Below are 15395 nucleotides of genomic sequence, written 5' to 3'. Positions count from 1 at the left end.
ATATTAGCTACATATGTATACATACATTCAGGATTTCTCTAAGATATTTTAGTTTCTTAGGTTATTTTTCAAATTTTAAATTTTTAAATTTCAACTTTTATTTTACTAGTATAAACTAGATACATTGTTCTACTTAATCTTAATCTTGCCTTAAATTTCATTCATTGCTTAACCAAGACATTACAAACTGCAAAAGGCAAAAAGAATTAAACATCACAGCTAACCTTCTAAATTATAAAAATATTCCTTACAATGTGCCTTAGAGACAAAGGATACTTCCCTGCCTGAGCTGTATGTGTTTGCAACACCTAGATACCTAGATGACAATCATTCCAGGGAGTTTCTCAGAATTCTCTTTTAGCTTTCAAGTATATTTTTCAAAAATGTTTGAGATAAGTTATTAAAAAAAAGGTATATGCTGTATGACGTAATGAAAGCTAGAATTTTATCTTCTTGTATTTAATACTGAGCCTTGCAGACGCCATCTGTTCAAAGCCTTTCATAACATGCTGTGATAAGTGTTCTCTGCTTCAGGAAGACTACTGGATGGTTCAACAACGTGGACTGAACATTTCAAAATACCTGTGACCCTAAGTAACCAACAATGAGATTTTTTTTTTTTACATCCTTAGTTTACTCTAAAATTATCAAGAAGTCACCACTTACTTATGGCTACTAGCATATGGGCCATCTTGATGTTATCATAAATCCAGCAAGCTCCTTTAATTCCACAATCATTTATATCCCAAAGAATACATGTGCTGTCTATTGTGAAACCAAATATAATTGGTCCAGGTATTGTTCCTAAAAGAATTATGGGTGAAATATACAAGGGTAAAGATTACAGTTTAGAATTACAGATCTTTTTATACATGATCATACATATATTTTATGGAAATAAAAATAGGTATTCATCTGTCCACATGCAAATTAATTCATGTACAAGTCAAAGGAATATAAAGCACAGATACAATATTCTAAAATAATTATATGTAATTACTATGTATTTCTAATCAATTCAAAAAAGTATTTCAATAGAAATATCCAATATCTATTGGGCTAAAAGTTAATATTTTAATTCACCGCTTTTCTAATATAATGAATAAATATGCCTTTGAAATTAGCTATTATACTTTTTAAAAATCAAAATAAATTATTCATGATGCACAAATAAATCTGCTGAACTACAGTATATGTTGTATCTATGTGGGTGTGCATGTGTATATAAACTAACATGGGCCTCTGTATGTATTAGTATATGTATATACAAATATATAGTCTTATAATACCATATCTAGGAATATCACTATCTTATATACCCGTCACCATTTCCAAGAGGCCATGAGGTACTCAACTTCCATATAGTTACGGAACTTCCAATTATTTGAGGTTGTAATTTTTAGACAAAGATTTCAGCTACATCCAGTCTGTTCTTTCATGACCTGTAGCATGATACAGTCAGAGTACTAGACTCAGAGTTAGGAATCATTTTCCTAGTTTCATTTCTATCACTAGTTGTTTAACTATGGGCAAAACCCTGCACTTCTCCGAGACTTAATTTACTCATCTGAAAAAATTGGCAAGTTGGACTAGGTGATCTCTAATGCCCCAATTTAGGTGATCTCTAATGCCCCAACTTTTTGTTTTTGCTTTAATAAATAACCTTAATATTATGTTTACTATGTCTGTCTTTCTTGTAATTTGTCCTGTATCTGGAACCTTATAAAATTTTCTGGTATAAATTCTTTCTTCCAATAATTCTTAACTAGTCGCAATATCCATACCACAGTTGCTATTGAAACATTTTAACATCATTTTTAATTGCTAACGTAATACAATAGCGTCACAAATAGAGACACAAGCGGAGAGAAAAGGAATTATGTGTTGGTGATCATATTTTATATTTGAAACAGACATGATACACCTTTTAAGGTTTTATTAGCAACAGAGTTGGAACAGGTAACCAGTCAGGTAGGTTAAAAGTATGCAATATATAAATAATCCTATATCTGAAACACTGGAAAATGGCTTCCTTCAACGAGAATGATGCAGCCTTCCACTATAATTTTTTTTGCCACAGGCCATAAATTAAAAAATCAATAACACTAATGAACCAAAATAGCCAACAGTTAGCAATGAATAAAGAAAAATGGCATACCTAATAATCGAAGGACCATAAATTGTATTCCCAAGGCTAGGGACCGTTGTCTGTGATTAACACACCTGGAAATATTAAATACATATGAGACCAAAAAAGGTGGTATAGTATATTCACTCTTTGAGCAAGTTCACATTTATAAGAGTTTAGCATTCCTATATTAAAGCAAATGTTGTAAACACAAAATAAACAACGTATTTGTAAGAGCTTATAAATGGTTTAATCTTCCTGGAATTATAAAAGAAGAAAAATGTTATCTGACCTAAAATATTCCAAAGAACACCAGAGTCACTAGTCTTTATTAATTTTAATAAATGTAAAGGAGAAAGGGTATTCATTAACAAGACAAATTTTCCATAAAATCCTCAATAAATTATGTATAGAAGGAGTGTACCTCAATATAATAGAGCCCAAATATAACAAATCCACAGCTAACATCATACTCAGTGGTGAATACCTGAAAGCCTTTCCTCTAAGATGAAGAACAGGACAAGGATGCCCACTCTCATGAATTCTATTCAGCATAGTACTACAAGTCCTATCCAGAGTAAGTAGGCAAGAAAAATAAAAGGTATCCAAATTGGAAAGTAAAAGGTAAGATTATCTCTGTGAAGATGACATGGTCATCTATGTAGAAAACACTAAAGATCCTGCCAAAAAAGCACTACAACTAGCAGATGAATTTAGTAAAGTTTCAGTATACAAAATCATAATACAAAAATCAGCTGCACTTCTATACACCAACAATGAACAAAAGAAATCAAATAAACAACAAAATTTACAAAAGCAGTGAAAAATAAAATACTTAGGAATAAAGTTAATGAAAGAGGTAAAATACTTGTACACTGAAAGCTATAAAACACTGATGAAAGAAATTGGAAAAGCCACAAATAAATGGAAAGATATCCCTTGTTTATGAATTGGAGGAATAAATATTTTAAAATATTTATCCTACATCAAGTGATCTACAGAATTCAGTGTAATTTCCATCAAAATTCCAACAGCATCTTTCACAGAAATTGAAAAAACAATCCTAAAATTCATATGGAACGAAAAAAATCCAGAACAGCTAAAACAGCCAGAGGGTGGAACAAGATGATGGACTGAAAAGCTCCAAGTTAATAATTATTTATACAGAAAAAAAAAAAAACACTTTAACAAGAATCAAAAGTCAGGTGAGCACTTATAATACGTGGTTTGAACTTTATATTCCTGAAAGAGGCACTGAAGAGATTAAAAAAAAAACAGTCCTGAATCTCAGACACCACACCTCCCCGACCCAGGTAGTGGCAGTGTAGTACAGAGAGAATCTCTGGGGGTGGGGAGGGAGAATATAGCAATTGTGAGGAATAAAATCACTGCTGTCCTGTTAGAGCGGAAAGGAAAACCAGACCAACTCACCTGACACCTGTCCACAGAGGGAGCATTTAAACCAGCCCTAGCCACAGAGGTTAATCTCCTATGCAGCAGTCCAACCTTGAGTGCTTACAAAACAACTCACCACCAAGGGCTACAGCACTGTGTCTCCAAGTTAACTTGAAAGGCAGTCTAGACCATAGGAACTGCAACTCTTGGGCAAGTCTTAGTGCTGAATTAGGCTCAAAGACAGTGGACTGGAGGCACACGTGACACACTGAGACAACAGCTGGGACAGACAATGGAGTCCTGGTATTACTCCTCCACTAATCCCAGGCTGCACAGCTCCAGGTTCGAAAAGAAACCCCTTCCTGCCACTTGAGGAGAAGAGAGGGAAGAGTGGGGAGGATTTTGTCTTGCATCTAGGATACCAACTCAGCTACAGGAGGACAGAGCACCAGTCAGAGTTGTGAGGCCCTCCCACTTCAGGCCTTAGGTCCCAAACAACATTTCTAGACACACTTTGGGCCAGAAGGGAGCTCGCTGCCTTAAAGGAAAGACACCAGTCCTGACAGCATTCATATGCCTTTAAGTGAAGAGCCCTTGGGCCTGAATAACCAGCACCAATACCCAGGTAGTACATTGAGGGCCTTGGGTGAGAACTCTGAGACTTACTGGCTTCTGATAAGACTCAGCACATTACCAGCTTGGTGGCTATGGGGCAAACTCGTTCTGCTTCAGAAAAGCAGAGAGAAAAGTAAAGGGGACTTTGTCTTACACTTTAGGTACCATCACTGCCACAGGGGGTTAGAGCACCAAGCAGGTTATTGGAGTCCCCAATTCCAGAACTTGACTCTTCGACATTTCTGGACCTGTCCTGGGCCAGCAGGGAGCTCTCTGCCCTGAAGGGTGAGTCCCAGGCCAGGCAGCATTCACGACAAGCTGACTTAAAGAGGCAGTGGGCTGTAAGGGAACATTGGTGGCAGTCTGGCAGCAGTCCTTGTGGTCTGGGTTGGAGGTGCCTGTGGGGTGAAGCATCTCTGCCTTTGCAAAGGGGAAAGAAGAATGGAAAGGACTACATTGTGTGGTTTCCATGCCGGCTTAGCCGCAATACAATAGACCAGGTAGACTTCTAAGGTTTTTAACTCTAGTCCCTGACTTATGGGGGCACTTCTAGACCCACCAGTGCCTGTAGACCTCCCCACCCAAGGGAAGGACACAGGCGTGGCTGGCTTTCCCACTTGCTGATTGTAGAGCCCCAGGTCCTTAAGCAAACAGAACCAGTAACCAGAGAGTGGTTACATAAGGCCTTGGAAAAGACCCAAAACTGTGCTGGCTTCAGGTATGACCCAGTGCAATCACAGTGGTGGGGGCCACAGAGGTGTTTGCATCACTCCACCTTCAGCTTTAGGTGACTCAGGACACAGAGAGAGACTCTGCAAAAACCACAGCATTACTGGCCTTAGGGTGCCCCTTAAAGCAGATACAACTAGAATCAGAACACCCAAGTCCTTTCAAATATGTGGAAAGCCATCTCAAGAAGGATGGCTACAAATAAACCCAGACAATGAAGACTATAATAAATACTTAACTCTTAAATACCTAGATGCTGAAGAACATCTACTAGTATCAACACCATCTAGGAAAACATGAACTCACCAAATGAGTTCATGGCACCAGAGACCAATCTGAGAAACAGAAATATATGACCTTTCAGACAGAGAATTTAAAATAGCTGTGCTGAGGAAACTCAAATAAATTCAAAAAACACAGAGAAGGAATTCAGAATTCTATCAGATATATTTTACAAAAAGACTGAAATAATATTGGCCAGGCATGGTGGTTCACACCTGCAATTCCCAGCACTTTGAGAGGCTGAGGCAGATGTATCACTTGAGGTCAGGAGTTTGAGACTCAGCCTGGCCAACATAGTGAGACCTTGTCTCCACTAAAAATACAAAAATTAGCTGGGCATGGTGGTGCACGTCTGTCATCCTAGCTACTCAGGAGGCAGAGGCAGGAGAATCACTTGAACTTGGGAGGCAGAGGTTGCAGTGAGCCAAGATCATGGCCACTGCTCTCCAGCCTGGGCAACAGAGCGAGACTCCATCTCAAAACAAAAAAAGAATCAAGTGGAAATTCTGGAGCTGAAAAATGCAATTGGCATATTGAATAATGCATCAGAGTCCTTTCGTAGCAGAACTGATAAAACAGAATAAAGAATTAGTGAGACTGAAAACAAGCTTTTTGAAAATATACGGTCATAGGAGACAAAAGAAAAAAGAATAAAAAACAATGAAGCATGCCTACAGCATCTAGAAAATAGCCTCAAAATGGAAAAATCTAAGAGTTATTGGTCATAAAGAGGTAGAGAAAAAGATGGGTAAGAAAGTCTATTCAAAAGGATAATAACAGAGAACTTCCCAAACCTACAGAAAGATATCAATATCCAAGTACAAGAAGGTTATAGAAGACTAAGCAGATTTAACCCAAAGAAGACTACCTCAAGGCATTTAATAATCAAACTCTCAAACATCAAGGATAAAGAAAGGATCATAAAAGTAGCAAGAGAAAAGAAACAAGTAACATACAGTGGAGCCTCAATAAATCTGGTAGAAGACTTTTCAGTGGAAAACTTACAGGCCAGGAGAGAGTGGCAAGACATATTTAAAGTGCTGAAGGAACAAAACTCTTACCTTAGAATAGTATATGTGGTTAAAATATCCTTCAAATATGAAGGAGAAATAAAGACTTTCCCAGACAAAAGCTGAAGGATTTCATCAACGCCAGGCCTGTCCTATAGGAAATGCTAAAGGGTGTACTTCAATTAGAACAAGAACATTAATGAGCAGTAAGTAATCACCTGAAGGTACAAAACTCACTGGTAATGATAAGTACAAAGAAAAACACAGACTATTCTAACACTGGAACTGTGGTGTGTAAACTACCCTTATCCTAAGTAGAAAGGCTAAATGATGAACCAATAAAAAATAATAACCACAACAACTTTTCAAGACATAGTACAAGATATACATAGAAACAACAAAACAATAAAAAGCCAGGGGACAAAGTTAAGGTGTAGAGTTTTTATTAGTTTTCTTTTTACTTGTTTGTTCTAAAAGGACTAAACTCTCTAATCAAAAAACACAAGCCTGGTTGAATGGATGATAAAACAAGATCCATTGACCTGTTGCCGACAAGCAAGACACTTCGCCTATAAAGACACACATAGACTGAAAATAAAGAAATGGAAAAACATATTCCACGCTAATGGAAATCGAAAGAGAATAGGAGTCACTATACCTACAAAAAAATAGATTTCAAGACAGAAGCTATAAGAAGAGACAAAGAAAGTCACTATGTAATGATAAAGGGGTGAATTCAGCAAGAGGATATAACAATTTTAAATATATATGTAGCCAGCACTGGAGCACCCAGATATACAAAGCAAATATTAGTGGAGCTAAAGAGAGAGACAGGCCCTGATACAATAATAGCTGGAGACTTCAACACCCCATGCTTTGCATTGGACAGATCTTCCAGATAGAATATCAAGAAAGAAACACCAGACTTAACCTGTACTATAGACCAAATGGATCTAATAGATATTTACAGAACATTGCATCCAATAGCTACAGAATACACCCTCTTTTCGTTAGCACATGTGCTGTCAGCACATGTGCAATCATTTCGTCAGCACATGTGCAATCATTCTCAAAGATTGACCATATGTTAGGTTACAAAACAAGTCTTAAAACATTCAAACTAACTGAAATAATATCAGTCATCTTCCCTGACCACAATGGAATAAAACAAGAAATTAATAACGAGGAATTTTGGAAACTATACAAATATATAGAAATTAAACAATATATTCCTGAATGACCAGTGGGTCTATAAAGAAATTAAGAAGAAAATTGAAAAATTTATTGAAACAAGTGATAATGAAAACGACATGCCAAAATCTATGGGATATAGCAAAAGAAGTACTAATAGGGAAGTTTATAGCTATACATCAAAAAAGAGGAAAAATTTCAAATAAATAACCTAATGATACATCTTAAAGAATAAGAAAAACAAGAAGAAACCAAACCTAAAATTAGGAGAAGAAAGGAAATAATGATCTGAGGAGAAATAAATGAAATTGAAATGAAGAATACAAAAGATCAATGAAAAATTAAACAAAATTGACAAACCTTTAGCCTGACTAAGAAAAACCAGAGAAGATGCAAAGTAATAAAATTAGAAATAAAAAAGGACACATTACAAGTGATACTGTAGAAATTCAAAGGATCATGAGTGGCTACTATGAGCAACAATATGCCAATAATTGGAAAATCTAGAAGAAATGGACAAATTCCTAGATACATACAACCTACCAAGATGGAATCAAGAAAAATCCAAAGCCTGAACAGACCAATAACAAGTAGCAAGATTGAAGCTGTAATGAAATGTCTCCCAGTAAAGAAAAGCCCAGGACCTAATGGCTTCAGTGCAGAAAAGCCAAAGCTACCCCAAGTAAAAAGAACAAAACTGCACATGTACCCCTGAGCTTAAAATAAAAATTAAATAAACAGTAAAAAAAGAAAATGTAGTGAGTAAATATTAAGGAACAAAAAAAGAAAAAAAGCTAGAATTCATTAGGAAAGATATACAAAGACTGATGATTCTATGGAAGGACAGGTATGAAATGGAGGTATGAAATGTGTTTGTACAGCGGGACAGAAGGAGGAAGAGCTACTGGAAACAAAACACCGGTGAACAACACAGGTAATAACCAGTTTCTCATTGATTAGCACTGCTTAAGGAAGATTTAATGTCACAGTGCCTAACGCATAAGGTAGAATGCATGCCATTCTGATTCTGGCATATTGGAATGCATTTTATTTCTGCGATACTCAAAACTGACATTTCTCCAGTTCACAGCTGAAGCTTCATGAAAGAAGCAGAGAAAACGCCAAGCACAAGCCAGGCAGGCAATATGAAGACACTTTCACGTGCATATCATTTAAATCTCCTACATCTGGGGTTCTATGGAGGCGCTTATCCAATGCCACAGAACTAATGATCTTGTAAGGGATGACTGGTATTGAACCAATGGTCAGTATGAACCCCAAATGAACCCCGAGTCCATTTGCTTTCCATCAACATGTTGCCTTAGGGAATGAAAATTTCTCAACATACTACATACCTTAGGATAGACACAGTTATAGGAGTACCGGCCATAAAGGTAAAAATAATTACAATAAAGAAAATGCAAAGGAATATCGGCAGGTTCGCACAATGAGTTTCACATTTTCCAGCTTTAGCTTCAAAACCAACAGTTTCTGCAGTGGATGATATTTCTGTTTTCCTTTCAATACAGGAACAGTTGTAATATACCTAAAAATATCAGACATAAAAACAATGAAAGTGATCATTTAGAAAATAAATTATTGTAAATTAGGTATTCTCTAGACATGGCAAACACTCTCATACTGTCTTAATCCATATACAACAAATTATGCTGAGAGAATATTTAACCCTTAAGAAATTAAGCAAGTGGAAACAAACCATATTTATGATGTGGAATTATCTGTATTTGATTTTTGTGGCCATTACTTCAGCTTGTAACCTGCTATAGTAATTATTGACTTACAAAACAATTTAATGGGAATGTAAGTTACGTGATCTTGCACATTCTACACTTCTTTCAACAGTAATTATTTCGTAAAGGCATTTTACATCTCAACTCCATCCTTCCATTTCCTTTATCCTTACTATAAATCTTTTTTAGACATGAAGGCCTCAACGAAATCTCAGCAGAGCCAGAGAAATCAAAGAGAAGCAGTGCTTTCATTGTTCCAAAGGCCAGAAACTTTTTTTTTTTTTTTTTTTTTTTTTTGGTGCTAAAGCCATTCTAAGACCACTGGTACCAATTCAGGAAAACCAAATATGCAGACGACACCTCCAAAATTGACTATTACATATTCAGCAGTCAGTTATATCAAATAATGAGGTAATTCAGCCTTTAAAAATTTTAAGGACAGAAACTGAGAACAGTATTTTCTATCCTAATGAAACTTTACAACTCTCATTCGCCTGCAACACAGCAGTTAGCCAAGGTCAGATTTCGTAGTTTGGGTCACTGGTGTGAAATATAAGATTAAAACTGTATTGCTGTGAACAAATGTATATGGGTGCTTATTAAAAGTATTATAGCCGGGCGCGGTGGCTCACGCTTGTAATCCCAGCACTTAGGGAGGCCGAGGCGGGCGGATCACGAGGTCAGGAGATCAAGACCACGGTGAAACCCCGTCTCTACTAAAAATACAAAAAATTAGCCGGGCGTGGTGGCGGGCGCCTGTAGTCCCAGCTACAGAGGCAGGTGAACGGCGTGAACCCGGGAGGCGGAGCTAGCAGTGAGCCGAGATCGTGCCACTGCACTCCAGCCTCGGTGACAGAGCAAGACTCCGTCTCAAAAAAAAAAAAAAAAAAGTATTATAAATGTATATTGCCTATCTGAAATATTTCATAAGAAAAATATTGTGAACCAATTGATTATTTCATGGGCTGACTGGACATAAAAAAGTCAGGACAAATAGAAAATTTGCAAGTCAAAATCATTTGCTCTTCCTAAAAAATTCTAGAAGACAACTTGCCGTGTAAGATAGTAATTATCTTAGCATTTGGTGAAAAATATAAATATTAAATCAACCATATCAAAATAACCAAAACTATTTTAAGTATGCTCTGGGTATTAGATTTTCTGTGTTGTTTCCTTGCACAGGATGGTATTCGTGTCTATATATATTTAGTTATGTGACTAAAACCCTTCCTAATAACTCCTTGTCATAATCTGCTTCTAATCAAAGTTAGCCAATAGCATTTATTGGTCATATATACAGAAAAAAATTCAAATATTCAAAATTGTCATATAACTCTTACACATCTTATTCATTGTTTTCATTTACACCACAGTATATATTTCCCTCAGATCCTTTTAAAGTTATCACATTATCTACTAATGCATAATATAGTGTGTACTACTCATAATCTGAATACTATTTATTTCCAAGGCTCTTAAGTTTAGCTAAGATTAAATATTTAGATTCTAAGATATAGTACGATAAAATTGTATTGAGTTCTTTTAAACTATTTAACTGTACAAAAAAGAAATAACATCTAGGCACACTGATTAGTATTCAGATCCAGAATTAAATATGAATTTGTATTTAAAAATAAATTGATTTGAATATTTTAAATGTAGTCATGGTACATCAAATAAAACAAATAATAAGTTTCTGTTATATAAACTGTACCTAGTGAAAATAGGAAAACTCTCTTGCCTTCAAAGATCTTAAGTAGTTAAGGAAAAATAAAATTGACCCTTGAACAACACAGGTTTGAATTGCACTGGTCCACTTATATGCGGATTTTTTTTTTCAGCCAAACATGGATCAAAAATACAGTATTTGCAGGATGCAAAACCCATATATACTGAGGTGCTGACTTAAAGCAAGTTCTTCAAGGCCATTGGCGGGACTTAAGTATGGCACATTTGGGTATATGCAGGGGTCCTGGAACCCATCCCCCATGTATTGTGAGGGATGACTATAAAACAATTTGAAAAGGTAAAAGATATCTCATAACTGCAACAAAGTGATGTTGCTAAAATGTTTGTAACTTCCAAATTGATTTTTCAACGATAACTGCAAGAGGCATGAAGGAAAATTAATCTATTTCAGCTGGAGACATCATGGGCTGCTTAATGGAGGCAGTGGAGCAGGAAGGCAAGAACAGGCATTGCATAACCCCATTAGAGAAGTCAAGATAATCCATAAACATATTGCCTCATTAAGGGAAAAGTAGGACACATAAGCTACCTTTGGTTTCCTGTGTGCAACTGGGTTTGAACAGCCTGCAAAGCAGGGAGAAAAATATTGGACTCCATCTCCACAGACAGGATAATAATATGATCGCAAACAGTTACAATTGGCATTACAAGGGGCTATCAAGTTTCCCAATTCTCCAGTCCTGTAAATAAGAAATTAAAGAAGGGTAAATGATTTATGTCATAACTTTTAACTAACGATTCAAAGCACTGTTATATCTTACCATTAGGTCATTTATTCACTCACTCAACACATAATTACTAAACAAATAAAAAGTCTTCCTTTGCACATAAAGTTTAACTTCTTGTCAGAGACAGGCAATAAAAACAATAGTCATATAGTATAGTATCTGTCAGTAATTAAAAATATAAGGCAGAATAAGTGAAGAAAACAAGAGTTTCTCATCTGGCACCAGGTAATTCTCTTGTGGGGCTGGTTCTGTGGACTGTAGAATGTTTAGCAGCTTCTCTGACCTCCACCAGATACCAGTAGCACTCTCCTTCATTACAGCAACCAAAATATCTCCATACAGGGCCAAATATCTCCAGGATGCAGAAAATATTTTAAACTTGGAAGGATGAACAAAATCATGCTGTTGAACATAATCATCTCATCAATGGGAAAACTGAGGTCCAGGGAGATTAAGTTACTTTTCTTTCCTTACCAAATATAATTTTCCCAGTCCCCAGGCTCAGTGTCATTTCAAGCTGCCTCTTAGAGAAAACATCTTCCCTAATATAAAGGGTTACACTAATCAAAAATTCATCCCTCATACCTCATTTGTTTATTTATTCATTCAAACAACATATATTGAGCAACTGCTAGGCCCTATGCTGGGTAACGGGAATACAAAGCCGCATAAGATAGTCTCTGCCTCAAGGATTTCACAGTTTAGAAGTAGAGAGGGACTTAGACAATTATTCACTAATATGCTAAGTGTGGTTACAGATATCAGCAAAGTGCCTTTTAGAAGCAACAAGGAAGGACACCTAACACAAGCCAAAGTTTAGAGAAAAGGGGCTGGAGGAGCTACTGCCTGAGATGCGATTTAAAAAATGAGTAAGAGGCTGGTGCGGTGCCTCACACCTGTAATCCCAGCACTTTGGGATGCCAAAGTGGGTGGATCACTTGAGGTCAGGAATTCAAGACCAGCCTAGTCAACATGATGAAACTCATCTCTACTAAAAATACAAAAATTAGCTGGGCATGGTGGCAGGCACCTGTAGTCCCAGTTCTCGGGAGGCTGAGGCAGGAGAATCTCTTGAACTCACGGGGCAGACGTTTCAGTGAGCCAAGATCGCACCACTGCACTCCAGCCTGGGCAACAGAGTGAGACTCCAGAAAAAAAAATAATAAATATATGAAGAATGAGTACAAGTAAGCCAGTCAAATGGGGAAGGGGAAATGTACTTCAGAAAAAGCTGGTACAGAGGCATAGAGTAGAGAAACAGCATCCTCTGTGGAGAAATATGAATGATGTCTGAGGCACAGAGTGATAGGAAATGTTGCTGGAGAGGAGTAAAGGACCAGTTTAATTGAGAGCCACATGGGCCTGATAAAAGGTAATCATTAAGGTATTTTTAGACTGGAAAGTGACACTGTCAAAAGTTCATTTTAAAGAAGTAATTCTAGGAGTTGTACAGAGTATGAATTTGAAGAAAGGGACCAGTTACAATACCCTAGATAGTAGGTGATGACAATATAAAGGAGAGCTAAGATAGAACGTATGATGATAGGAAGCAGATTAAAGAAAACTTTTGGATGTAGAATCAGTAAGATTTGGTGATAGATTGGTTGAAGATGACTCTTCCTGTTAAAAATGGAAGAGGCTACTCAAGAGGCTTAGGCAGAAAAATCACTCGAGCCCAGGAGTTTGAGGCTGCAGTGAGTTATGATTGTGCCACTGCACCTAGCCTGGGCAACAGAGTGAGATCCCATTTCTAGAAAAAAAAAAGAATGGAAGAGTCAAAGGTGACTCCTAATGTCTAACTTGGTGTTTAGATATAGGAGAACAACGATGAGTATGGTATTGTATGTAATAAGATTATCTCCAATTTAGTGAAGAAATCTTGAATGGAGCTATATTTCTTAATAACCATTTGGACATAGATGTAGCTGAAACCACGAACACTTATAAGATCAGTCATATAGTATGTGGAATGAGAAGAGTACTGAAGTCTTGGAAGTCCACTTATTTAATAAACACACAATGAACACCAATTATGTGCTAGACTACTCAAGGTGGTAGAATTATATTTACAAGAAAGAAGGAGCTAGAGTTAGAACTAGAAATGACAGATTGAGGGAGAAAGAGAAATGGATGGAAGGGAGGGAATGAGGGAGTGAAGGAGAAAAGGAGACAGAGGGAGGGAGAGGGAAGAAAGAAGGGAGAAAAGGGAGAAGGAAGAGAGACTGGGGAAAGAAGGAAGGGAAAAAGGGAGGAAGGGAAGGGAAAGAGATAACGAAAGGGAAAGAAGGAAAAGGGAAGGGAAGAAGGGAGGGAGGAAGAGAAGGAAACCTCTGCCACCATGAAGCTAACTTTCTTGCATCAGGGGTCAAACACAGTAAATGAGTGATTTCTGTAAGTATTAGAAGATAATTGACACTATGTAGGAAAATGATGACATACAAAGTAGGCGGAGAACAAGAAAGTCATGAAGAAAACAAATTAAAGAGAAAAAAAAAGACTAAATCAGTAGGGAGTCTGAAGGAAAGGGTGATCGATAGTAATCTGCCACTCTGCCTGCAGTCTCATCTTATTCAAATCTATTCCACAGACGCTGCCAGATTTATCTTTATCAAGTATGATGATATATCAAGGGTTGATTACATTCACAAAAGCAATCACCAGAGTGTCTGCTGACAGAGCTCATAACATAGATGCAGAAATAAGATAACCAGAGAAAAACCATCCCTGCAACTCTAGAAATAGCCTTTACACAGCAATTTTTAAAGTTTCCAATATATAATTCTCATATTATTGACAAATAATTACTGAGATCATACAAAGTATAAGATAGCATGATGCAAATTATAGTAGAAACAAAGAAATATAGCTTATATTCCTTAATACCAAGGGTTGGTCACATTAGTCTACATATTTTACAAAGGTTTACTTCTTGAGGTAACTAGAAAACTATTAGTAGAAAAACAGCAGATGCTCATGAAGTTTATTAAATTTTCTTAGTGTATACATAATATTTAAAAAATATTAAATATCCTCTTTTGAAATGTTTAATAGTTTTTAAAATATAATAAAATAAATGTGCATATATAAACATCTTTATGTTTGCCACAAGTAGAATTCAAACATTAATTTCTTAAATACAAAGTATTATTCTATAATTATGCCTCTATAACAGGCTAAAATTTCCCTAAAACTATTGCAAAATATTGATATGCCTCTTTAAGATGCTATTTCATATAATCAATAAAATTCTAGCTAAAGGTCAGATACAGAAAAAAAATACTGTGTGTATACACTATGGTATTTCTATATTCTATGAGGTTTTAAGTATTAAGTAAAACACAAATCATCATTACCACCACTGATCACCAAAATAAGACTCAAAGTTCCTATAGATTGTCAAGGCAACAAAAGAGCGGTGGGGAACAGTGGGAAAATAAACAGTATTCATGCAGTCGAATTTAGTATTGTGCCCAATTAAAGAATCAATAATAAATTACTTTAAAATATTATTGAAAAATATCCTGACCATTATCTCAAGCAAATTAACACAGGCACAGAAAACCAAATACCACATGCTCTCACTTAAAAGTGGGAGCTAATCACTGAGTACTTATGGAATAAAGATGGCAACAATAGACACGGCGGACTACAAGAGGGAGAAGAGAAGAAGTGGGGCAAGGGTTAAAAAACTATTAGCCAGGCACAGTGGCTCACACCTGTAATCCCAGCACTTTGGGAGGCCGAGGCAGGTGGATCACCTGAGGTCAGGAGTTCAAGATCAGCCTGGTCAACATGGTGAAACCCTGTCTCTACTAAA

General features: G+C 36.5%; 1 protein-coding gene across 1 annotated transcript in view; it reads right to left on the bottom strand.

Annotated features, from left to right (window-relative positions):
* The window catches only part of SLCO4C1 (solute carrier organic anion transporter family member 4C1), a 64415-nt gene that overhangs the window by 4554 nt on the left and 44466 nt on the right, over positions 1-15395 (bottom strand). The window contains exons 9-12 of the mRNA XM_032155907.2: positions 11380-11530; positions 8706-8896; positions 2159-2223; positions 667-804 (exon numbers count right to left, since the gene is read on the bottom strand). Coding sequence (XP_032011798.1) covers positions 667-804; positions 2159-2223; positions 8706-8896; positions 11380-11530 — 545 coding nt within the window. The remainder of the gene's footprint in view (positions 1-666; positions 805-2158; positions 2224-8705; positions 8897-11379; positions 11531-15395) is intronic.

The sequence above is a fragment of the Hylobates moloch genome, unplaced genomic scaffold, assembly GCF_009828535.3.
Source record: "Hylobates moloch isolate HMO894 unplaced genomic scaffold, HMol_V3 SCAFFOLD_6, whole genome shotgun sequence".
Classification (NCBI taxonomy): Eukaryota; Metazoa; Chordata; class Mammalia; order Primates; family Hylobatidae; genus Hylobates; species Hylobates moloch.
This window is presented reverse-complemented; position numbering and strand designations above follow the sequence as displayed.